Here is a 25,350-nt window from a genome sequence, read left to right on the forward strand (position 1 = left end):
TCATCGCTGCCCGGCCCTCAGCGGGTGAATGGTGACCCGGGCCGTCCCTCAGCGCTGCCCGCCCTCAGGGGGTGAATGGCGACCCGGGCCGCCCCTCGGCGCCAAGCTGAAACACGGTCCTCTCGCTCAGATGTTCCCGAAGCTATGCTCTGTCCTTCGGGATGCTCCCAGGAGGATTCACAAGGGTGGGTTTGGGTACCATTCCTCACTGAGTCCATGTGATTAGCTGGCGCTAACCAGCTGGATGTGATCAAAAAACAGCTGTTCAACGACCATTTGGAAGAAGGCATTTTTCAGTAGGAATTGCCTTATGTTTAAAATAGCCTGTGCATACCAGTGTTTGTCCCCAAATCTCTAATTAATTAAATAAATAAATGCACAAAACCATATTCTGTGCAGACCTTGGCACATTTCACATCTATGGTAAACAACAACCATGAAGTACAGCTATTCTATGGTATAAAAATAGATTTTAGCCTTCAACGGGTACTAAATGCTCAATGGCATCAGTTAGCATGAAAAAGCTACTTTCAGAAGGTAAGTATGTACCACCCTTTTGGGGAAGAAGTTGAGTTGGATGCACATTATCAACAAAGCAAATCAGTTAAGATAAAATGAACTAAAAATAGGTTTTAAAAAATCGCATAACTTTTCAAAATGTGTTCTTTGATAACAGATTCAGGGCTGTTAGGCTTTCTATGTGGACTGTGGTCCCCTATGACCGAACCCAAAAGCATCAACCCAAAAACTCAAAAGATGAGATAAACTTGAGATGGTTCATCTGGCAGGACTGAAGTGTGAGGCAGTATGTCAGTGTCAGTGCTTTGTCTTTTTCATTCAAATAAGCTCCTTTGGCTTTGATTTTATGCAAAAAGCAAAATACTAACATTTAGTGGAGCATCACTGTATTGTTACATTAATATAGTATCCTTCTATATGATGCTAAATCATCAGGTTACTGTCACTTCATCAAGAAAAACAAACTAAACCAAACCAGGAAATGCACACACAAACAAATACAGAAAAATCTGGAAGAAAATTCAAGATGACATCCACATTTCCCAACATTCAAGACTGGTGACATTCAAATTATTTGAAAAACCGAAAGCTCCTCTTCACAGCTCGGTCCTAGAATATTTTAAACGATGCAGCATGAACAGTTGTGTTTTGCTGATTGAACCCTATCTATATTTCCTCAGGGAATTAGTCAGCTTCCTTTAGCTGTGCCAGCCCTGTAAGAGCTCCATCTTCAGGAGAGAGATACAATTCAACATTCAAATCTCATTTTCTATAGAAATAATTTGTACTGATGCCAGCTAGAGACTAAACCAGTTCTCGACTTTCCCATAAATATAAAGGAGTTTTTTGAGTGGTTCTAACTCGAATAAAGTCTGCTAACCAATGTACCTGTTATGACAAACCTTTGCCTTTCAGTGGACTAGAGCTTTTGTGTGGCTTTCCACACTCCTCTGTCAGCTGCAATACCTGCCAGGACAACTAGTGAACAAAAGACATGGAACACTCATTCAGTTCAGCTGCAAGTAATTCCTGTAGCCCGTGTAAATACAGGGATAAAGGGGCTCGTCGGATCTCACATAAGGAGAAATTACAAGAGTGAGGATTAAACATGCAAACCCCTCTAAATACATTAACTAATAGTCAACATTGAAATTAAACATTGGGTCGGGACTATTTTTTGCATATCTTTAGCACAACATATGCTCCTAGGAAAATTTTATCTGAAGTAATTTTATTTTTATTCTCTAATATTTTCACTATATTCCACAAGGTGCCATTAATGGCACTAACATTTATGTTTGCCCAGCACTAGGTTGTTTCAGCTGTTGCTAATAAGGTCTTCCAGCAACAAATTTTCCTAGCACGGATGAGTGTTAATGCAACCTGGGAAGTTTCTAGCTTTGTAAAATCTCCTTGTGGGTTTTGCATCTCCAGAGATTCTATTGAAAGAGACTCTTCAATCAGAAACATGAGGCAAACTCTTCACAGCCAAACGTATCCCCCTGCAGTTATTCAAATTAACGTAATGCTGCTATTTGACTAGTTGTCCTTGAGATGGTTGTTTACTAGTTGTTTCTAATAAAGTAATTAGGCAAAACTCATTATTTCTATCACTGTAATTTTAATTAACAACACAAAACTTACATATGCTGTTAAAAAGGACAAAAACATATATGGGAGGGCATATTCTTTCAGATGTTGTCTTAGAAAGAAAGTGAGACTAGAAAAATGGGAAAACAGAAAAGGGAAGAAAATGCAAATTTTAGATTTTCCTATGTGACTCCTTATAGTAAGACACTTCCTTTGTCCTTTTGTAAAGTCAGTTCTTTTGTTTGGTTGCCTTTTTTGCATTGGGTTGTTTGCTTTATTAAAGAACTTTCCCCCAGCTTGTGCTTTCATACTCTCTAAAATGTGTTTTAATATGTAATTCTCTACAGGAACTGTAGATGGAGATCATAGTCAAGTTCAGAGCACAATCACATTTCAGAACAAACAGTAACTGGACGGACAGTGCAGGGGAAGTCAGACAGAACTTTCAGAGTGTGTTAGTATCATGCATTTTTGAATTCCAGCATTTTAAGACTAATGACAAGCACAAAACATGAAAGTTCCTTGGAGAGAAACAATGACATGAAAATGATAAGACTGTAATTTAATTACCTTTAAAATACTGAACTTACTTGAGAATGGAGCACATCTTCATACAGTGCATTATAGCAAACAAGATTCTAGACAGTTTCAAAGTAACACAAGCAGAAAAATCTATGCCCTGAAATTTTCTCAGTGTGACAGGTATTTTTAAAAGTTACAATAGTTACTAAAAAGCGTTCAATAAAAAGTTTAACACATTTAAAAGAATATTTTGTACATTTTGGAAAAATATAACATTTACATAACTGAAACATAAGTTATAGTCTTTGAAGTTTGTAATTATTCATACATTGTCTCATACATTTTCTTTTAATATATCCTTTTCTCTGGATTGTAAATCTAATGCAAAAGCATCATTATTCTGAAGAAAAGCTTGTTTCTGCATTAGTTTCCTGAAAAGTCCATTTGGATTTGCAAGTAGCTCCTCATGTTTCCCACATTCAAGAATTTTACCCTGGCCAAGGACTGCAACGAAATCAGCGTTTTGAATAGTAGACAGACGATGAGCAATAATTAGGACTGTCCTCCCTTCCATCAGCCGGTCCAGAGCTTCTTGCACGAGATACTCATTTTCAGCATCCAAAGCACTAGTAACAAATGGGTGGGGATGGGAGAGAGGAGGATATTTGTTATCGTAAGGCAGGTTGGTTTTGTATGCATGTGGCTTCTTTTGCCAAAACTGCAAACCCTCTCTATTTGTGGTGAAGATGAACCACTGAAACTGCAGAGAAGTTTAATGAGCATGCTCAGTTCTCATTTCCAAGTTATAGGCATGACATATTCTGATATGCAAAAATAAGTATTGAGAAATAACACCAAATTAAGTCAGTGGAAAAAATCAGTTACATTGCACAATAATCCTATTTCTCTTACACTAGGATCTAAGTTTAAACTAAAGATCCAAAAAAGCCTTAAGTAGATGTTTCAAAATCATGTTACATGTTACGAATGTAGCGCCATGAAAAATCACAATGTACCAGGCATCCTTTCTGCTTTGTATAAACAGCTTTTATTATAGGTTTCCTAAACAAGTCACACATTCTAAGAAGGCACATATTTTTTGTGACTAGAGAGCAATAAGGGGCAAGATAACATATAATGACAGAAAAAAAAGAGAAGAAGAGAAGAGAAGAGAAGAGAAGAGAAGAGAAGAGAAGAGAAGAGAAGAGAAGAGAAGAGAAGAGAAGAGAAGAGAAGAGAAGAGAAGAGAAGAGAAGAGAAGAGAAGAGAGAAAAAGAAGGAAAGAAGAGGGAACAGTTCCCAAATCTAAGTTTTACAGGTACATATTTTCTAAGTTTCTATTTGTTTTTCTTCTTACCTTGTTGCTTCATCTAACAGAAGAATTTTAGGATTCTGAAAAATAAAGTAAAATTGGTTACAATAACAATTAAACAAGATCTGAATATTTATGTCAATAGAGAATAGGATTCATATAGCTCAAAACTCCAAGTAAGAATACCTACTTCATCAAAAATGTCATTCAAAGCATTACTTTTAGGAAATCTAAATGCTAAGAGGACAAAACAGAAACAAGACTCCTGCATTTTCAAATTTTCCAAACTAAAATAGCAGAATACTATTCCTGGATAACCATTTGAAAGATACAAACTAAAGGGGGGAGATGATTTTTAAGGCATTCTTGACAGCACTGTGGTCCAGAGTTCTACATTCTTATGTGGCTCTTTCACAGAGGCTCAGCTACCCTCTGCTTGCAGTCAGTCTGCTATATAAAACTGGTTTAGTAACTGAAAGTAACAAAGCCCTACCAGCAAGCAGTATTTCACTCACAGGTAAGACACAGTACTTAAGAACTAGCATTTAACAACTTCTCACAGTTAGATTATAAAAAAAAAAAAAATTGCCAGCACTCAAATACCTTAGAAGAATTCACAACTGAATTACAGAAAATAACCAAACTTCCATGATAAAGGTGAGAGTAAAAGCTTTAATTTTTATCTGGGACAGACAGGACTCCACTGCACCCTCAGATATTCCAGTATATCAACTACTCATTTATTTTTTACAACCTTTTTACTCCACGAAATTAAGTCTTTAATCCCATGAATCGTATAAAATGCATGGCTTGAAATACAACCAGCTTTTCAGCATTTGTGGTAAAAGAGACCAGGTATAATGAAATTCCTATTAATCTAGCAGAACTGGGCATGCCAGTGTGGCTTAACATGAATGTAAACTGTGTCCAGCAAGGATCAAAACTTCCAGCTGAGCATCAGCACCAAACTGCCTCCTTGCAAGGCCCTGTGGCTGTCCCTGAACCAAACTCTCTGTTGTTCTGATCCTCAGAAGCCCCCTCAAATTTGTGCAGCACAGAGCCTGCCCTGAAGCAAGACCCACACCAATCTTCAAAGAAAAACATGACACTACATTGTGCCTCAAATATCACCTTGTTCCAAATCCAGGCCACCTCCCCTCAAAGCTAAGACAAGGCATCTGAAGTCCTAGTAAACTGCAACCCAGAAAAATTAACCTATGAATGACAGAGATCTGAATAGAGATATGTCATATATGTGTTTAATAGCACCACATTTTTAAAGTCTTCCTTCATTCTTATGGAAATGGGCCATTTTACAATGATTTTACATCAGTCTTGGCAAGAACTATCAAAAAACATGGCTAAAATATAGGGAGAAGCACTGACATTAAGTTGTCATTACTTAAGTCACTCAGCCCTTTCAAACTTCATTAACATAAAAGATACAGTTTTCCCTTTTTAAAGTATTTTCCTACCTCTCCCACTGAAATACCTTCTCCTTGTTAATCCTTCCTGCCTCCTCCCAAGAAGTAGTTAAATAGTTTGGGTGCTGGCTTACCTTGAGCAGAGCTCGAGCAATTGCAATTCGTTGCTTCTGTCCACCTGGGGAAAAATATTCAGTAAATTGAAACAGGAAAGCAGGTGTCAGGTAATTCTAACTGAATGCCTGGCTGAGCAGAATTAGGTCCATGTACTTTAGTGGGGAATGGAGGTGAGGGGTGGATTCTCTTAATACTTATGGCAGGCTACAGCTTGGAGAAAAAATGGCAACAAAAAATGATGGAATTTTTATGTCACTCAATGGCATCAAGATTTTTAAAATAACCAACATAAAGACGTACCTGAAAGCAAAATTCCTTTTTCTCCAACTACAGTGTCAAACCCTTTTGGAAAATCTCTGATAAAACTAGCAGCATTAGCTATTTCAGCAACTTTCTGAATCTCCTCTGTTGTCACAGTAGAAGGATCCTCGGCACCATAGGCAATATTTTCAGCAATTGAACAGGAGAAGAGAATTGGTTCCTGACAAATGCAAACACATAACTAATATGGTAGATCTGTAATTGTGTGCATGTGTTATCTAGTATGTCAGATAACATAAATCCCACTTACAAGACCCCACTTACAATATATATAAAAATAATATGCAAGCTAGAGTTAATTGAATAAAAGACTAATAAAAAACCTCCTCCCCTAACACCACAATGGACAGTGAAAACCAATTAAAAATTAAGTTGCTTTTTTAACTGAAAAAACATAACCCTCAATTCCTAATATTTTAGAAAGAGTTTAGGAAGAGTTATACATTCAAATATCAAAAGCCCTTCCTTTGTACTTTGCCACATATCATCATAATGGAAGGGATGGAGCACCTGTCCTGTGAGGGAAGGCTGAGAGAGATGGGGCTGTTCGGAGAAAAAAGACTCCAGAGGGACCTGACGGTGGTGTTTCAGGACTTAAAGGGGGACTCTAAGAAAGATGAAAACAGACTTTTTAGCAGGGCCTGTTGTCATAGGACAAGAGGTGATGGTTTTAAACTAAAGGAGGGTCGGTTTATATTAGATATAAGGAAGCCTTTTTTACAATGCAGGTGATGAAACACTGGAAGAGGTTTCCCAGAGAGGTGGTGGGTGCCCCATCCTTGGAAACATTCCAAGTCAGGCTTATTCAAGGATGGGGCTCTGAGCAACCACATCTAGTCGAAGATGTCCCTCCTCAATGCAGAGGGATTGGATTACATGACATTTAAAGGTCCCTTCCAACCCAAACTATTCTATGATTTGCAACAATGATGATTCTTTTCTTAATGTCAACACAGATTTTATGGCATTCTGTGCATTTAATTTGTATTCAAGCTTGCAACAGAGAACTGTGAGGTAGGACAAGTGATGTACAATGGGAAAATGTCTGAAACAAGGTAAGTGAGCTCTGTTTAAAAAGTAGGATGCTCTTTAAACACCAGTATTGACCTCCTACTGGTAATTTAAATTGAATAGATTCTTTCAAAAAGAAAAATGCTAATGTGCCAACAAGAAAGTAATTTTTGCGCAAAAGCTTTTGGTGGCATTATTACATAAAGAAGTTGCTTTGAAATGCAACAAATACTCAGTTACTCTTATGCTTTTAACCACAACATCAGCCTAACAGTTAATTGCACTGTGAACTATCTGGGGAGATGAGGGAATGAACATGTTAATTGATGAAATAGCTAATTTTTAAGACAGCATTGACTTACAGAGTCTGGAGGTTGCTAGGAAGGTGGCACTATAACAGAAAGTAAGTGCTAACTGTGCTGTATTTTCATGCTTTCCTAATGGAGATTATGGTTTCCTGGAAACTACTCAGAGCACAGAAGGTCAGTTTTTTAAATGGCTGTGTAAAATAAGATTGTGTGACTTTTATCAATACAAAAGTGTTAAGATTTTTGCTACTTTCTTCAACAAATTATAGCAAGCATTAAATTAGTAAATTAGTAAATTAGTTATACCTACACAATTTACCTTCCAGTCTCCACTGCACACTTTTCTTCTAAACTAACATTTTGGATCTCTGTGGTTATGTAAAAACAGACTATAGAATACTGGATCTAGCTCTAAATACTTGTTTTTAGAACAAAGCATGTGCAACAGCAGTTATGGTGAGATGGAGGGCTTTCACTGAGAAGTAAGATTATGTCTTTTCAAAAGGAAGGAAAGTGAGGAAAAGCTACTTGATCACAAATTTATTTCATCCACTTGGATTTTTTTTCTTCCTTACCTGACTTACTGTTCCAATCTTTGTCCTGAACCACAGTGGATTTAACTGACGGATATCGAAGCCATCAACGGTGATAGTACCTTAAGTTAGGAAACAGTGAAGCCAAGTGTGTTTGACACGTACTAAAAAGAGTCTGAAGGAACAGCTGAGAACGACAACCCCTGGGGAATCACACACTGTACTGGTGGATCAGAAATGCAAAGCTATGCAGGCACCACCACAAGGTAACCATACACCCCAAAAGGAGACACGCACCTCAAGCACATGAACCCCAGCTGTGTATAAGGTTTATCTGAGATGCAAAGCATTAATTGTTGCAAATGAGAGCAACACACAAACCATACCTGAGATAGGATCATACAGCCGCAGCAGGAGGGATACAATCGTTGATTTCCCTGTACCACTTGGGCCAACGAGAGCCATAACAGAGCCCGCTGGAATGGACAGGCTGAAATCTTTGAAAATTGATACTTCTGGACGTGTTGGATAGGCAAATTCAACATCTTTGAATTCCAAAGCACCTCTGAATACATCTTTGCCTAATGTGATTCCCTCTATATAACAAAGAATAAAATACAGAAATGTGAACAGAAACAAAAATTAGCTCAGCCCTCCTAGAACTTGCTTTACAGACACTCAATAGAAGCACCTATCTCCACGTTCAATCTATGGATAACTGCAAGCCACAATTCAGAACCACAGTGGTTATATTTCAGCCATGAGTGAATCAGTGTGGTATACCAATCATTCCTGAATGCAGTTTCAGGTTGTTCACCAGCACAGAACCTATAGGCTACCTACAGCAAGAGGGAGAATTTGCATCTTGCTAATACCTAAACACTAACAACAATCACTTCTCATAGAATTATCTGAATTAGTGAACATACTACAAACAATTAAAGCTTTGTCAATTAGGAGCAATTAAATGAAAAGGCATTGGTGAAGGCCAAAGTCCTGTTGCCACAGAACACAAAAAGATAAACATTGCAAATCATTTATTGCCCTTTCACCAAGCCACAAAAGTCACCTGAAGCACCCTCCTCTGAACAAGAGCAGCTCCTGTCACTGGAATAAAGCTGCTGCTAGGTTTGTTGCACTAACAGACAATTTTTAGTTTTATTTTCTCCTTTCAGTGGAAAGCATATTTAATAAATTCAAATACCAATTCAGAGGCCTAGCTCCTGGGCAACAGTTCACTGAAAGGAAAATTTCTCTTTGTGAAATTTTCCATCAATGAAACCACCATGAATTAACAACTACCAAAGTTAAATAAAACCAGCTTCTTTCTGGAAGACAGCATTTGACTTAAAGAAGTATCTTAATATCATTACTAGAAAAAGTTGATAAACAGTTAAGACAAAGACACAAAATTTCTTCAAACCCTGTTAAAACCCAGTGACATATATCCATAAAAAGCAAATTAATTGGACAGTGGGGCTGCATTCCCAAAAGATGAAGTTCCCACCAACTTTGTAAAAACTGGCAGTACTAGAGCAATATACCCTAGTCATGATTGTTTGTGCTGGAGAAACACAGCTCAAACTCTTAATTCTTTTCAGATGCAGCACACAAGTAACTCCCAACCAGCCACAGAATAGGGTAGCACATGCCAATGTTTGGTTAAACAGTAACTGTGGATAGGAAACAAAGACACCCATCAGTAACAATCAAGATTTCAGTAGTTCTGCTCTTTTTTTTCCAGGTTTCCATTTCTTCTCCAGGTTTTCAGTTTAATGATAGTTGCATTGGAATGGAAAAGGCAAAAGCATACAATTCCAGATTGCTTCCTTGACTTTAACTGATGGACACACACACTGTAATGTTTCCATAATAGCCTGTAAACCTCCTTTTCAGAAAAGAAATGTGTTTGCTAAATCCTGTGTTAGCAGCATAATCCTTATTACCCCGGTAGCAAGTAATCACTTAAGTCTCAGCTGCAGTTACCGCACATTCTATCCATGGCCTGAAACACTAAATCTACTGCAATACAGGAAGTCTGCTACCACAAGTCCTTCCTCCATATATCACTGTAAAAATATCTAAAAGTTATGTACTTGTCTCTTGTTTGGATTCTAGACACAAGAAAAAAGACATTATCATTTGTTCCCAAGATATCTGCTGTCACCAGCAACAACCAGAGTTCTGCAAAAATAAAATCTTGCCCCCTCAAATACAGAAGAAATGTGGGTAGTATTATGGCAAGGAGAAAGGTGCAAATCACTCCAAAAGCAACACCTGCTGTAGCTGCACATCCATACTACTCCAAGGAGCAGAAGTCCCCCTATCAGCCCTAGCCTTTACTTCCTTTTATTCCCCAGTCATGTTTCAGTCCCTGATTCCTATGTCAAAACAATCCAAAAACTCAGTTTAGTATGTGTGGCTGAAAGGCCTCAAACTGTGTGTTTGCAAGTAAAGATTCATATCATTCATGTCGTAGGGGCTGATTTTCACTGGATCAGTATGAAATGTTTAAGCTTGCAATACACTCAATGAAAACCACCTGGTTTTGAAAGTTTCTCTGATCATTTCTTAGCCATTAGAGACGAGCACGGTAAACCATTCATTGGCAATATGAGACACAGCCATCTCAAAGAGCTCCTCCCTCCTCTCCTTTTTTTCTTTCCACTCTTTTCCCTCTAAAGCAGGAAGTAGTGCTGACATCAACAAGCAATTCCACAAAGCTAGAAATGACCATGTTCTCAGTCACATAAATTAGAAAGTAACATGATTTAAAATCATATTCTGAATTAAATAAATAAAAATAATTAAAACAAAAGTAATTAATTAAGCTAAACTTTTGGCTTCTAAAATTTTTTATTAAAGGAATTTTTCATCATCTGTTTCATACTTAGGTAAAGTCAGAATGATTATGACTATATTTAGTTTCTTTGAAAATGATGTAAGTCAGTACTACGTTTAAGTGTTACACACATCCTTCTAAGGTATTGCTGACCCATAAGACAAAATCAGCCTTTAAACAGTAACAAACCAAGAACCTACCATTAAATGGAAGTTGGGGCTTCCTTTCAATAAGTTCCCAAAGACGTCCACCAGCACCTAGTCCTTTCATTAGCTCAGAATAAAAGGAACTTAGACCTGAATAAAAAGCAGAACAGTATTATGCATCCATATGCAATGGAAGACACAGAAGAGATAAAATTAGTGTTACACTTTGCAGCAGCAGCATTGAAGGATCAGATGTGTAGAGGATCTTTTATTCCAACAAACTGTTAAACATGTTAAATCCTATCTAGTCTATCTAGTCTCATTTGAGAGCTTCCAATAACCCTTATTCACCATTCTTATTTATATCTGTAAAACAAATCACTCTGAAGAAAAGAAAATGCTAATACACTTCAGCTTATGTATATCCTTTGTCATTCACTTGTCAGAAAGAACAGCATCCAGCTTTAGGAAAATGGCTTTGCATTCAACCAGTTATATTCCCAGAACATTCAGCAGAACAGAGCATTCTGAATGCTCTTCTTTCTCAGACAAGTTTACAGGAATACAGGAGAGCCTGGCTGAGTCAGTCACAGCAGAGAGAGGGCACAAAACCTAAGGCTGAAGTGATGATTGAGAAGGTGTGTGGAGAGTGGAGAAGTGGAAAGCAATGTGCCTTCCATGCCAGAAAACTTCAAACAGTACTGGAGAAAGCAAAAGCTAAGGACGAGGCCTGCACATAGTAGTGGGTCCCAGCTCTTAGCACATGTGTGAATCATCTTGAAAGTAGCTTGGCTGAAGGGCTTTCCAGATGACATAAACACAGAAACCAACATATAGCTAAAAATGGAGTAGTACATAGATATAAGATGTCCAATTTCTTAAATTTGTGTGTGCCTTTAAAAAGAAAGACACCGATTTAATGATCTTTGAATTCCGGTAAAATGCTTAAATGTTATTTCAGGAGGGCAGAAAAACAAAGATGGATTTAAAAATATGTATATCTAAATATGTATATATATATATATATATAATGGATTTACTGGTTTATTTTTGCAGAGCAAGAAGCTCAGCTCAAAGTCACAAGTCTGTAAGTGTAGGCAGGGTGTTTCATCATGCTGCTGCTAAGGACTATCTGAAAGTTTGCAACACTGGCCATGGCGAGAAGCTGTCTACTTGGAAAACAGAGCCAAAGAATCACATCCTAGAGCAGGACATGGCAGGGGAAGGCATAAGCCTCACAGAGCAACTTCAAACTCAAACACTGAGGTTTGCAAATCCACAACTACTCATAAACAAAACATTATATAATATGGACAGCAAATACAAATTAGAAAACACTTACATTTTTCATAACCCATGTACTGTGTTTGGAAGAAAACACAGCAAACTTACAACAAAGAGGGGCAAAGTCACAGATTATGCAGTGAACTTCACAGTTGTTGCATCGACCCCCACATGTACTGATGACATATACAGAGCAGACTTAGCACTTGGAAGATTTATATGCCTTGTAGGCATCTAGGAAAGCAGGCCTCTTGTGGCAAGACACCTCTGCTTCAGAGTCCCTATGAGAATGAGCTCTGTGCAGAACTACACTCTACAATAATCTGACCTAGAATTTAAAAATACGTTTTTATAGCAAATGAAAGTTAATTTAATGATATTTTTAGCAGTGCTTCTAATCATCATTTATTTAACATCAGCTTGTCCCATGTTTTCAAAGTGCCAGGTATTTCTCCATTGACCAAACTTCAATGATTTAAGCAGAGAAGAAAGGGGGCTGGTAGTTGGAATGGGTGCCACTGGAATTCTGATATACAAGGAAGCAGGTTTGTTAAATTTTGCCCTCAAGCACAAGGGCAAAATTTGTCCTTCCCATGATATCAGGCCTAGTCTTAAAAAAGAAAAAGCTGCATTGCCCTCCTAGTCTAGCAGGCTCATTTTAAAGAAGAATACTTCCAGTACATTGTAGAGCTTCTGAGCAACTTATCTTCATTCTTGCCTGTATGCAGCCATGAAGACAGCTCTGACAAAAAGATAAACAGCTTGTTGCTGGGTCAGTAGATTACAGACTATGGGCTTCTGGGAGGAGTCAGTGAGTAAGGAAAACCGGAAGGTTAGCACCAAGTGCAGTATTCTGCTGGCACTTTGTTTACTCTTCCAGTTGAGGACACTCTATACTGAATTACAGCTAAATGTTACATGCCTTTCTAAATAAAGTATGCTTAACACAGACCCAAATATTTTATTGCTTTACATAATACAGCAAGTATCTTAATTTAGACCTTAAGAAAAGTAATGTAATATATACTGTCACATGCACACATTGAAAAAAAACTACCTTTCTTTTGGGGAAAAAGAAGGCTTATATTAAGTTACAGATTATTATTTTAGAAATAAAAATTCAGAAAAAAAAATCTTGAGAAGTTAATTTAAAAAAAATATAATTTCTTCAGAAGTTAACTTGGAAGACTTTTTAAGAAAGTCAGATTTTTTAAGAGCTTCTTCCCTCCCACCCCTATGATGACTGTAATGCTTTGAAGTGAAGAAAATCTAATTTCCTGTTCCATACCTCCAATGCTTATGCCAACCCAGAAAGCATACATTAGGAAAGATGAGAGTTCACCAACTGTCATGTAGGCACTGCCCATTAGTAATCCACCTTTGTATAACACTGAGAGGACAATTAAGTTTCCAGAAAGGCCAGTCTAAGGAAAAAGGAAAAGGCAGACTTTGTCACATACATCTTACATTTCATCCTCTAAAATGTTGTTTCAGAACTTTCCTTGTAATGAAAAGAACTCTCACACTATAGGTATCTAGACTTTTGGAGGACTGAGGTAAATTCAACAATTCTAATGTAAAGCCAGCCAACAGCCAGCCAGACATCCATGGCACTGTGCTATCCAACAAGTGTTCAAAAAGCAAGCAACTATTTTTTGGCTTTTTTTTCCCCACGTGGAAAGGAGCACTAAACATTATTCTCAACCATCATTACCAAGGAAGAATTGATAGTCTTCAGTTATGTTCCAGTTTTAGAATTCAATTAGACAAACAGTTATGGAAAAAGCCAAGCCTACCTACCTGCGCACTCCCCACCTTGCTATGACTGATGCTCCTCTCACTGGGGAGCCAAACCTCTAAATGCTAAGGGCAGGGGAAGGTTTCCACTGGTTTAATTCCTTGAATAGAAGGTATGGCCTCAGATAAGCAGTCCCCTGCCTGGGGCATGGTACAGAAATTGCGGCTTAAAGTGATTTTATTGTACTGTTTTATCTTGAGATGCAGTTTCACAGCAATTTAGAGTTATTTAAGTCCAGTCATCCCACAGTTTTATACGTTATATACATTCAATTTATTTTCAATAATTTACTTGCAGATTTTTAAGTATTATCAGGAGTTTTAAAATAATTGACACTTTGCATAACAGGGTTGGCTTACTTTCATTAAATATACTTACTGCTCCAAAGAAGCCTGCTCGAGCTAGTGCCTCTTTTTTAGCCAGCTGTAGCACATAATCAACTTTATTTGTGTACTTCTCCATTTCAGCCACTTCTTGCCCAAAAGCTCGAACGGTTCTGATGTTTCCAATACGTTCTTCAGCTAACTGCATTGAAGCAAAGCACAAAACAGATCCACAGAGACACACAATTTGAAATACTCACATTACAGAACATCTGAAAGTTAAATCAATATCACTTCACTAATTTACATATCCTTGGATAGCATTAGAAAATTTCTCATGGCTTCCTCTCCACACCCCAAACCCCATTTTTTAAAATTCTATTAAGTTAAAAGCAAATTGCATGCCCAGGCAGTTTTAAAAAAACCTCAAGATTGTCTTAAGTGCTAGCAGAGACAGAAAAATATAAAACTAGGGTTAAAAAATTTGGTGTAAACAACACCCATAGGGAAGCTACTATTCACAATATTCAATAACCATGTGGGAAGAGAAAAAAAAAAGAATATTCTTTTCCTTACTGAGTCATGCAAAAAAAGCCTGCAGTTATTTCCTAAAACAATTCCACTCATTTGATCAAAGCAATGCTGGGAATTAATTTAGCCCAACTACTAATGTCTCATTTCGACTCAGTATTTTAACTTCTAAACAGCAAAGTATTAATTCTAAAATACCTCAACTGTAACCAATTACACTAAGTTGTTAATGGACATTGTGATGGTCTTAGAAAAAACAAGTTCCCCTTTTGTAAGCAAAAGTATGATACAAAAAAATAATTCTCCTTTCCTCTCCCATTCAACCTGAAAATTGGAATGGAACACAACAATTACTTGTTCATATGAAGTCCCACACCTGGTTTACAAAGGCACGAACTTCCCACCAACACAGTCTGAGGAAGACAAAAAGAAGAGGGCTAATCTTCCTTTTACACAGTCCTACAAAGGGCATCTCAACTTTATAACAGCTGACCACTGTGACTATTTTAACTACAGCTTTCCTAATTATATTTCTATGCTTTATAATTCTATGCTTTTATTTCTATGCTTTTTTCCCATGCTAAGCTTTTGAGGAAAATGTTTAGGAAACAGGCCCCATAAACATTTACGAGCTGACAGTAAGGTCAAGCATCAGGGATACATTTCAGAGATGGACTTGCTAGCAGAGGAAGCATTCATCTAGTATGCTCCTGATAGCTTCAAGCTCAAAACTGTAATCCAAGAAAAGTGGTTTCCAAATCCAGGTACCAATTTCCACAGGACTTTATAGGATTGATTTTTTTTTTCTCTCTCACAAAGCTAAAGCCTAAGCTCCTTGTAATTTCTTACATTTCCAAATTCTCAGGGCCTAGTATCTCTGTGTTATACTGCTATGGACAAAGGAAGCATGGTTGGTTTTGAGATCACTGAATAAGTGTTACTGACATCTACCTGTCATACTACTCAGGTGCAAAACTACAGTGTCAGAACTAACAGTACAATTGTCTTCAGAAGATCTGTAACTTTAGCAATATTAACCCAAATACATTAAAGCACCTTTAAAGTTAACTGGAAACGTTACCTGTGTTGCTTCTGCAAGAGAATCTTGAGTAATTTTAGTAAGCTTTCGCAAGTATCTGCCATAAATCACAGCCAGGACAGCCAAGGGTGGCACAACGCTCAGCACAAATGCAGCAAGGCTAGGGGAAACAAAAAACTAGAAGAAAAAGGTATTGTCAGAGTTTAGCATTCAGATTAAAAATAATCCCTGGAGTACTGAAGTGCAACTTTGCTTGCTACTTTTCTAAAACTAGTAGGGCTTTAGTGCTGCCATGCTTTTATTTATCATGTTTCAATTTTTTTCCAGACAAAATATCCATTCTTCCACAGCATTTGGGAAGTTAGAACAAAGGATTATAAACAAAGCTGTCTGGATTTAATTTCTAGCTTTCTGACTGGATCTCTGTGTGGTCTTAGTCAAGCACCTTAACCTGCCAGTAAGCAGGCCTACCAGGAAATCTCTTGGGGATGCTGAAAGACATAAGCTATTATATAGTTTATAAAGTGCTTTCACAACTATTAAATAGATGGTGTAATACAGAAGCTCTGAGTAGAGAAATATCATACAGTACTTCTGGGTAAGTGAGGAACAAACAGATGGAGTCACCAGTACTCCCTAGCACCCACGAATGGGTGGAACAGGGTATTTAATTTATTGCTACAAAACTTGTAGCTTGTAATGAACCTAATGAGGTTCTCTTCCTAAGATTTACTGACATTAGGTCTAATGTGTTTTAATTTCTGCTTGCTTTCTCTATTGATAACAAAAATCTCCAGAAAGACTCAAAATCAACATAATTGATAGGCTTTATAATTATTTAATAATAATATCTTCTTCCCGTCCTTGGCAAGCTTTTATAGTCCTCCTCTTACAACTGTCTCATGGCAGTATTTTGGAGCAAAATGCATTACATAAAGTTATCTCATTTCATCTATGGTAAGATAAAGCCATAGAGTCCCTTTGTAAGAGAGCACAGAAAGCCACTGTTATCAGCAATTCTTATCAGTGACAAAATATTAAAGCTTTAAAGTTTCATAGTGGGAACTCTTAACAGTTTCTAATAATCACAGTATTGGATGCTTATTTTATGAGGAGACTATTTGCTGTCTGTTTTTAACTCCAAGTAGACAGCAGAAATTACCACACTAATGCATGAGCATAAAAAATTAAGGCCACAAAAAAACCCCCAAAAAACCCAAAAAAAACAACAAACCCTCAAGAGAAGTCAGATGTTAATGTAATCCAACTGATCACCAAGGAATATTAACTGATGCTCTGCAATGAAGCCTCCATTAACAAGGTTCCTACATAACCTATTCTTTACTGACAGACTAAAGCAGAAAGACCAATACTTGTAAAAATTCTTGGCATTAATTAGATATGCAGTGCTGCCTTTGCTTAACCAGAATCAACCAACTTAAATGATTTTCTATCAGGCCCTTCACACAGTTTTTTACCTGCAACCATGGGAATGTTATCACCGATTTTAGTATTTTCAGTAAGAATGAAATTCAGCAATTTGCCTACTACATGTCACTTGATAACTTTGGGTAGAAACAGTAGTTAATGTCAATCCATCATCCTCCAAATTTTGCTTGAGTAAACATCTAGTGGCTGGCTACAGGCACATCACCTACTGCAATAATCTCTGCATCTGTTGTAGATAATCAATGAAATACACTTGTACCCAAGAGCACACCAGATTGTTACTGGTCTGATTCACACTCACCTAATAGAACTGAAACAAAGGTGAAACTACAAGTAGTGACAAGCAAGTAAGAGACCACCATACCATCATTCCAACCCCCACAGATGCTTGTGCTGCTGCCCTGAGTCCATCTGAAAGGTTTTCAGTCACAGAGCGGCCCAAAAGGGCAGTATCTGAAGATAAGCGGTTTATCAGCTCTCCTGTTCTGGTCTTGTCAAAGAAAGCCGTTTCTTGCTTCACAATAGAGGAGAACATGGTTGCTCTCAAACGTTTCACAATTCTTTGTCCTGTCAAAAACATAAGTCAGTCAGGCATGACACAAGAGACTTTACACAGACACCAACAATATAAAAATCACAGGATTGCACAGTACCGAACAAGGCACATTACAGGGAATAGAGTCTGCTACGACGTGTTAGATGAGATCTTTAAGATCTCACCTAAAGGCAAATAAAAATGAGCAATCATTCCAGCACACTTATTTTTACACTATTAGTTTACCTTTGCTCTGGTTAAAAAAAGGTACTGATTCCAAAATCATCTCCTGGCCATGGCCAAGAATTTGTTTAAGATCATTAGATATCCTGACTCTGCAGAAGACAAGATGACTCTCAGTACCACTTTTGCTTCTGATTTTACCTGCAGTCTGCATGAGGTAGACACGTGTAGCATTAGCAGCAGCACCACATAAAAAGATTCCACTCAGCAAGGCACACAGGCTGGTCAGGCTTTCAGTGAAATCCTCACTGGGATTTGTATAAATAATGTCAATAACTTTCCCCATAAAGAAAGGAGCTGACATGGTAATGACACTGGAAACTGCCAGAAAGCCAACAGCAGCTGCAAATCAACAAGAAAAAGGAAAGTTATTCTGAACTTACAAGATCGTTAATAGTACAAATGAAATGATTTGTCACTTGAAACTTCTATTAAGCTTGCAAGTGCCAGTTGAAATAATCAGCAGTCTTTTACATCCAGTGAAAGGGGTATTTTAAGCTACTGTATAAATTAACTTAGGCAAGGCACATTTTAAGACTCTGAAAAGCCTCTGTATACAATCACAGTCCTGGAATCGCTTCTCTTGTCTAGTCTTCAACAGCACCATCCAAAAAGGTTAACTTTTCACATGTGTCACCCTTAGAGAACACTGACAGTTATGAAATTCTCACACACAATCCTTCAACTCGTGTTTGGTTTGAGTTCTCATGCTTGTCACTGTATGGAAGCTTCCAGTTGTCTGTTTATGAGGTAACAATGGACTGAAGTAAAGATCTGATCTGAGAGCTATGCAATTTTATTGGGAAAAAAACCCAAACAAAGCAGAAAACAAAATAACCCCCAAATTTGATTTCCTCTTAACTGATACATTTTAGAATTTTTATTTTAAATTTTATAAACATTCATTTTGTTTTACTCTTTACTTTTGTTGGTCTAAAAGAAAAATAACATAAGTCTTAATTATAAGTACATTTGCTGATGAGCAGAGCTCTTGAATTCCAGGTGCAGGATCACCCATGGAACAGCCTGTATAGGTTTTTGAAGGGGTATCACAAAGTACGAAAATTACACTGGACCAAAACTTAGCCTGTTGAACTTAAAAACTGCAAAGAAATTTCTTGAGCCAAGAACAAAGTTTAATTCTAAAAAGGCATGCCAAGCTTGGAAGGCTGAGAGCTAGAAAAAACCACATCTTAATTGAAAACTGAACAAACTTGATATAAAAACCAAAACAAACAATGACATTTATCTAGCATCATTTTCCAAGAACCAACCATACATTTACAGCAATCATTCATAGGATTGCTGCAAAACTACTAGCAAATAATGTCTTTGAAGACAAAAAAGTATACTGTGCTGGAAGTCCTGAAGTTTAGATCCATTCTACTGAGCTTCTTGTATCACTTCTACAAGGAAGACAGAAGCCAGCCTCCCTATTGCACACTGCTGCCAGCTGTATTTCTAACACCTGACACAGGTGGTTTGATGCCTCTTACCACCTTCACACACACATGGAAAGCTTTGTTTCAGTTTGTACTTGAGGTGTAAATACAGCTGTGTATTTAAAAGGAAGAATTCAGAGTACAAAAAATGCATAGCTGCAGCCTGTGCTTCTTAGTCAAGATTTATTTGCAATCTTTCCCTTGTGTTACAGTCCAGCCAACAAGTGTGTGAAAGATACAGAATTTGGATCTTTAACTTGAAGCTATAGAAACTATAAGAAACCAGAGGAGAAAAGTGGAGAACTTTCTGGTGCAAACTTATTGATCTATGCCATAGGCACATCTCATAAGGATATTACTTATTAGCTAAAAATACATGAATGACCTTATTAACAGCCTGGCAGCACTGGTGATTCAAGCTGTGAAACAGCAGGGAAAAATCCAATAAAACCCAGGTTATTTCCTGTCAGGAAAAGCTGGTTGGTCTCCAAGGCAGCTGGAGATGGACAAAAGCGTTGATTATCAGCACAGTACTGCATGCCAGCTCAGTCTCCATTAGTCCAGACAATTTCTCAGTTATGGATGGAACAGTACATATCACTGCAGATATAAATATTCACATAAGGAAGAGGACTGTATAGCTAAACCACTCATATGTTTCTGTCTAGTGGCTTGAATTTATCTTCAGCTCTTCTTCATTCAAACTAGCACGCGTTTCACTGTAATTACTTCCAACAGCCTTAACTGAATGAAAAGCAAATACTAGTATCTAAAGCAAACTGAAAACTACTGAACTAAGCAACAACATGTCTTTATTAATTTAATCACAAATCACATGTAAAATAATGTTCCCTAACTGAAACTCTCATGTTGACTATACCAGCACACCAACTAGAAAACAGCACAGTTGCCAAGTGGCTGCTCTTTTTTGTTTCTTTTAAAATGTTGGCTAGTTGAAAAAATAGGAACGAGCAAACACTCATTGCATCGCCTCCTTCAAAGGAGCTGTCATGGTGATAACTGGCTGAAGGGAGGAGTTCAATGTGTTCAGCACCCTGATATGAAGACACTCCAGTGACACTGAAGGTTGTTGCTGATAGAAAAAAAGGTCAGAGTAAACTCTGTAGTATTAGTTTCACATGGCTTACTCTGTTACCCAGAAAATTACATCAAACAAAGACCCAAAACACACCCTTTTATTTTTTAAAGTAATTTTTTTGGTAGTCTCTGAGATGACAATAAAGAAAATGTGAGGCAGATCAGTGGAACTTAAAAAACAGGACTTCAAAGTGGCAACAGGAGCAATGACAAGGAAAGCTGGCTGCAGCGGCAGCTGAGCGACCCTCTTGGAAATGTTAGGCAAACATTTTGCTTGTCTACTTGCACAGAAATCCAGTTTGCTGCACAAAGTGATGCCTTTATCACTATTAAGATCAACACTCTCTCTGTTAAGGCTGACATGGCTTGCTTCTTTTGACAGCAAACCTGCAACTTCCTAAGAGGACAAGGTTGCCAACTGATAAACCACAACATTTACAAGCAATAACTAGGCAGAGCTATCAGAAACGTCTCTTCAGAACATAGACTAAATGACTCCAAAGAATCATAAATTAATTTTCTACACACAAAAACAATACCAAGACAGTGAATGTTTCTAATTTTGCTGTTTTTTTACCAAAGCACCCTTCTCACCCAGTATAGTATGTGGAAGTGTATGAAGACAAAATACTTGCAAGCCTGTTTGGTGAGGGACTATTTTGAAGACAAATACATAAGGATTTTACCACAGATTAATTAAGATCATCCAAGCCAATCAGGGATGAAAGACAGAAAAATGAGGTATTGATGAGATCTGGCAGGGCACAGTAACCCAGCAACAGGCCACAGTAGTTAGATTTTATTATTCCATAAGCTATGAGTATTACTTCCTGAAATTTTTTAGGTACTGTACTCGTTGCATTTAAATATGGAAGGCTGGTGGGTCAGAAACAGGCTTTGGATTTGTGAGGAATATCCTTCTACCAGTAAAAATGAATGTCTGTCTTTTACCAGTTATCTGTGCAGTTTTATTTAATATGTGGGGAATTTTTAAGCTGAACACTGACTGGCCTTCCACAAGGGCATTTGGAGTGCTGAATAAAACCTACCACATTATAATGTGCATTCAGGAAGATTGGGCTCTTCCATTGTTCTTTTATAGGAGAAAGATGCACTGGTAAATTTTTTATTTGTTGGTCAAATAAAGTTCATTTCCTTTTGGTGGATCCTGAACCACAATATTTTTGGGTATCAACCCTGCAAAGAGTCAGCTCTGCAAATACTTACTACAAGATAAAAATCTTCTTCCTGAGTACATTGTGAGCACTTAATGATGTTCTGTATAGTTCTAGGTTAGGTATGAGTGGTGTATTTTTCCTTCTGTGTTAAAGTAAATTCATACATGACATCTGCACTGCATCTATTATTATGCAAGAACTTTTTAGAACCATCCTCTTTACATTGTTAAGAACAACGGCGTTACTGTACTCAGAAAAAAAAAATACAGTTCACAAAATGCTAGAAAGTAACAAAATAACTCTAGGTTTAGAGGAGAGAGTAAAGCTTCTTTTTTAAATCGTGCATTTAACAGTAAAGCATTTAACTTGTTCACATTTACCCTGTATAGAAGACAGTCTTTTATGTCAGACCAGCCTAGCTATTACTTCTTCTGTATCCACAGTTTACACAAATAATGCAGCAACAACACTCCCCAAGGAAATTAAGGTCTAAGCACCTAACTGATCACAGTGATAAGCAGCTACTGTTTCTGCAATGTCTTACCTAAGTAGCTTCGCTAACAGCTCACCCCCAGTTTAAAAAAAACAACCAATTACACAGAAAAACAAACTTTCTGTGATACAGCTGCAAGGCTGCTTGGACCTTTTGTGAATTTCATACCAAACACTGACAAAATCAGAAGAAAAACTAGGGGGAGAAACAACAAAAAGCACCTAGCCTATGTTTTATTGGTGCACCACACATGAGAAAACACTAAGTTACCTCTACATATATATACATATAGGAATTACGATTTTAAAACCACAAGAATTCCCTTCCAAAAAAATCAAAGTACACCACCTGGTGTAATTTTAAAGTAAAATAAAATTCGATTATTAATAAAGCAGTGCTCTCCTAAGTTAATTGAAATTTTAATCTGTAGGAAAGCAGTTATTACAAGCTTGCCAAAAATTACCAAATAAAATATATGAGATAACATTTCTTGAATGCCTCTAAAGAAGACATAAGTACAAAACAAACCTTCTTACTCGGTGCACATAAAGTTTGTTAGAGGGAAAGGGCACATTTTGCTATGGGATTAAAAATGTCAGAGTTCCCTGTGCTTGCTTTACAATTCAATACAACTATTGTTTCCTTCGAGTGTGGTTTGGATAAAGTGCAACAGACAGATTCTCACGGGGAGAAACAAGGAGGCAGGAGGATATAAAAGGGATCATTTTGAAAAGGCATTTTTGTGGTCTCACACACACACAGCAGGATTTAATAATTCCAACAATGGCCCTGTCCTCTTCCCCAGGAACTGAATTTACCTAAAGATGCAGGTTTGCCTTACCTGACTACACCAGATCGGCTAAGGAATTCCTACAACTACTTCTCTCCTTTGTTAAATCTGGGAGGTATTACAGGATTTACAGAGTCCTAATCACTACACAAAACTATGGTCACTAACAGAGTGAACTCCCACCATAGTTTTTGGGCTTCTTTTTACCACTTTAATTGCAAACAACAAAATTTAACACACGTGCCACTTTTAAAATACATTCATAGCTCTACCCTGCTGTAGAAGTAACTGGACATGGAACATATTACACGGATACCTTTTTCTTTTTGGACCGTATGACACTTGATACATTTATTTTCATTCCTAGGAGCCTCCAGAGGGTCAGAAGCTCCTGCTGCAAGAGGTGCTGTGTGCCAGTGCATGGGAAGTTTGGGCCAGAGCACACCGCTTCTTCCTGAGCCACTGGATGGTGAAGAGACCCTGCACAGAGCAAGATGGGACCTTCTCCTCTGGTGCCAATCACAAGGGGAGCAGGTCACCTTCATCTCTTTACCTCATCAGCTGACACCACTTCCCCAGCGCACCAAGAGGGCTGAAACTAGGCTTGCTCAACTTCCTCATAAATCATCCTCTGCTCCCAATCTCTTCCACTGTCCTCACGACAACCACTTCACCTTCTGTGATTGTGAATTTCAACTCACAACTCAAGGAGCAGACAGACCATCATGACTCGTGCCATGTGGAATGCCAGAAAAGGCACACAGCACTCCGCACTGGTACTGCTACACCTCCATGTTACAAGCCACCTGTTCTGTAAAATACAGAAAACCTGGAAGAACTTGGCCTTCCTGCAGAACTAAACAGCACCTGTAGACCTCTGAAGAGATCTCACAGCCTTTACTTAACAGTTATACAGACTTGAAGAGGAAATGAAATGTTTTACCCTTGGTTCATTGTTTCACATAGTGAAACCATTAATCTTCCTTTTTTTGAATGCAGCAAACCCCGACATACTAGGTTTTTAAGGACTAGTTTCTCAGTACAAAGCTGCAACAAGAACAAAATGCAACTGTTTTAACATATTTCAGATACAATGGGTACATGTAATTTCCTTACAATCAACTACAATGCATTTTACCCATATTTGTTATCCCTGCACTCTATAAAGACCAAAAGCATTTTTCCTGTTAGCTTTTCCATCTCTCCACCTAATTACAACTTAACTACAACTTTTCCCTTAAGCAGGGTGTCAGTAAAGAAGAATGCAACATAAATTCACTCCTCTCCCAGAATGAAGACCAACTGATCACTGAAAATCAGTTACTACATTTTCATATTTTTTCCATCCTCATGACTTGATATGATCAAGTTGTTGTGTTAGGGTGTTGTAAAACTTTAATTCAGGCCACTTTGTTATCTCAAAAGACAAAACTGCATGTAGCTGGTTTTTAGTAATTGTGATAGCTGATTACTCAGATAAAACCATCAGCAGACTGCACAGACTAAGGATACTTTTCTCTGTTTCAAAACATAATTGCAAACAAGCATACCATAACCTGCCTGTGATAAACAAGCTGGCAGCGAGTGCCCAGTAAAGTGAACTAAATTAAATTTTCAGTTATTTAGAAGCCTTAGGTCCTAAAAGCCAGCCTTAAAATAAGTGATTTATTTACTTGATTAAATTTAAATGGAAAAACCACAGTCTTTTAAAACTTCATTGCCAAACCAGCAGGTAGTCTAAAACCTATAAACATTCATTTGGATTCAGATTATGTTGGCTATATAATACCAATACGTAATAAAACTCTGTAAATATCCACTGTGAACAAAGTATTTTGTATTCTACAAACCACCTCTTTGTATGTCTAACTACCTCACCTCTTCTATCAAATACCATTTACTCATTCCATGGGAACTACCTAGACTTTTACAGAGAACTACAGGCCTCTCACTCATGAGACAATGCACATGCTGTCTGCCAATACGGACACCTTTAAAAACCCAAAGCACATAATAATTTGACTTTGTTTTCTTACCAACAGCTATTATCGTATTAACTCATGAGAAGCAATGTGAAGAAAAGTTAGTTTATACTCTGTTGAAAATATCAGTGTTAAGGGTGTAATTTATATAGCCACAGTGTTTTGGTTTCACAGCACAGGCACTAGAAAATAAACAAATTTCAAAACATCTTTCAAAAGTTTTAAGCAAAAAATTATTAGGGGAGAGAATTCCAATTTATTTTAAAAAATTAAACTCATCAGGTTCTCCTTTTTACTTAATTTCATGTAGTCTTGGGCCCAAATTTATTGCAGGTACATTGTGAAGCCAGCACTGAACACGCACAGAGGCAAACGGAACCGAGTTCTGTTAACTTCCAAAACTTTTGCCTTCCCTTCAAAAACCAACAGATTAAGAGATGGCAAACTGAGAACTGAGGGGAGAGAATGTGTTTTTAGCTTTTCACAGGTATGGAAGGCTCGCTCCAAGACTCCGCGCTGT

At 37.6% G+C, this 25,350-nt stretch overlaps 2 protein-coding genes across 16 annotated transcripts in view; one reads left to right on the plus strand and one right to left on the minus strand.

The window, feature by feature from the left end:
* LOC135296918 (uncharacterized) lies at nucleotides 1-24,978 on the plus strand. Of its 12 annotated transcripts, none has more exons than XM_064413871.1 (5): nucleotides 1-185; nucleotides 2,457-2,563; nucleotides 3,741-3,949; nucleotides 7,263-7,298; nucleotides 23,216-24,975. In XM_064413871.1, the coding sequence occupies exons 3-5, from the start codon at nucleotides 3,769-3,771 to the stop codon at nucleotides 23,575-23,577; spliced, it is 579 nt and encodes a 192-aa protein (XP_064269941.1). In that variant the 5' UTR covers nucleotides 1-185; nucleotides 2,457-2,563; nucleotides 3,741-3,768; the 3' UTR covers nucleotides 23,578-24,975. The 12 variants fall into 12 exon arrangements, 5 of the variants coding, with proteins under 5 accessions (XP_064269941.1, XP_064269943.1, XP_064269940.1 ...); XM_064413870.1 differs by lacking the exon at nucleotides 1-185 and adding an exon at nucleotides 193-537; XM_064413872.1 differs by lacking the exon at nucleotides 1-185 and adding an exon at nucleotides 545-1,614.
* Nucleotides 2,651-25,350, minus strand: part of ABCB10 (ATP binding cassette subfamily B member 10) — a 25,880-nt gene continuing 3,180 nt past the window's right edge. For 2 of the 4 annotated variants that reach the window (XM_064413867.1, XM_064413864.1), the window contains exons 2-13: nucleotides 17,989-18,189; nucleotides 17,434-17,636; nucleotides 15,663-15,797; nucleotides 14,106-14,252; nucleotides 13,218-13,353; nucleotides 10,700-10,795; nucleotides 8,044-8,253; nucleotides 7,700-7,779; nucleotides 5,785-5,965; nucleotides 5,502-5,545; nucleotides 3,989-4,023; nucleotides 2,651-3,257 (exon numbers count right to left, since the gene is read on the minus strand). In XM_064413867.1, the coding sequence (XP_064269937.1) occupies nucleotides 2,966-3,257; nucleotides 3,989-4,023; nucleotides 5,502-5,545; nucleotides 5,785-5,965; nucleotides 7,700-7,779; nucleotides 8,044-8,253; nucleotides 10,700-10,795; nucleotides 13,218-13,353; nucleotides 14,106-14,252; nucleotides 15,663-15,797; nucleotides 17,434-17,636; nucleotides 17,989-18,189 (1,760 nt within the window). In that variant the 3' untranslated portion in view covers nucleotides 2,651-2,965. Of the gene's footprint in view, nucleotides 3,258-3,988; nucleotides 4,024-5,501; nucleotides 5,546-5,784; nucleotides 5,966-7,699; nucleotides 7,780-8,043; nucleotides 8,254-10,699; nucleotides 10,796-13,217; nucleotides 13,354-14,105; nucleotides 14,253-15,662; nucleotides 15,798-17,433; nucleotides 17,637-17,988; nucleotides 18,190-18,375; nucleotides 19,532-25,350 lie in introns of those variants that run through there. The other 2 variants (XM_064413865.1, XM_064413866.1) reach the window with 2 other exon arrangements.

Source organism: Passer domesticus, chromosome 3, assembly GCF_036417665.1.
Source record: "Passer domesticus isolate bPasDom1 chromosome 3, bPasDom1.hap1, whole genome shotgun sequence".
Lineage (NCBI taxonomy): Eukaryota > Metazoa > Chordata > Aves > Passeriformes > Passeridae > Passer > Passer domesticus.

Excerpts from the sequence above, each read along its gene's own strand:
- LOC135296918 (XM_064413871.1), top strand. The coding sequence starts at position 3,769 with ATGACAGAAAAAAAAGAGAAGAAGAGAAGAGAAGAGAAGAGAAGAGAA. Across the intron at positions 3,950-7,262 it reads CCCAAATCTAAGTTTTACAG|ATTATGGTTTCCTGGAAACT; the intron begins GTACATATTTTC and ends TTCCTAATGGAG. Across the intron at positions 7,299-23,215 it reads AACTACTCAGAGCACAGAAG|GAGCCTCCAGAGGGTCAGAA; the intron begins GTCAGTTTTTTA and ends TTTCATTCCTAG.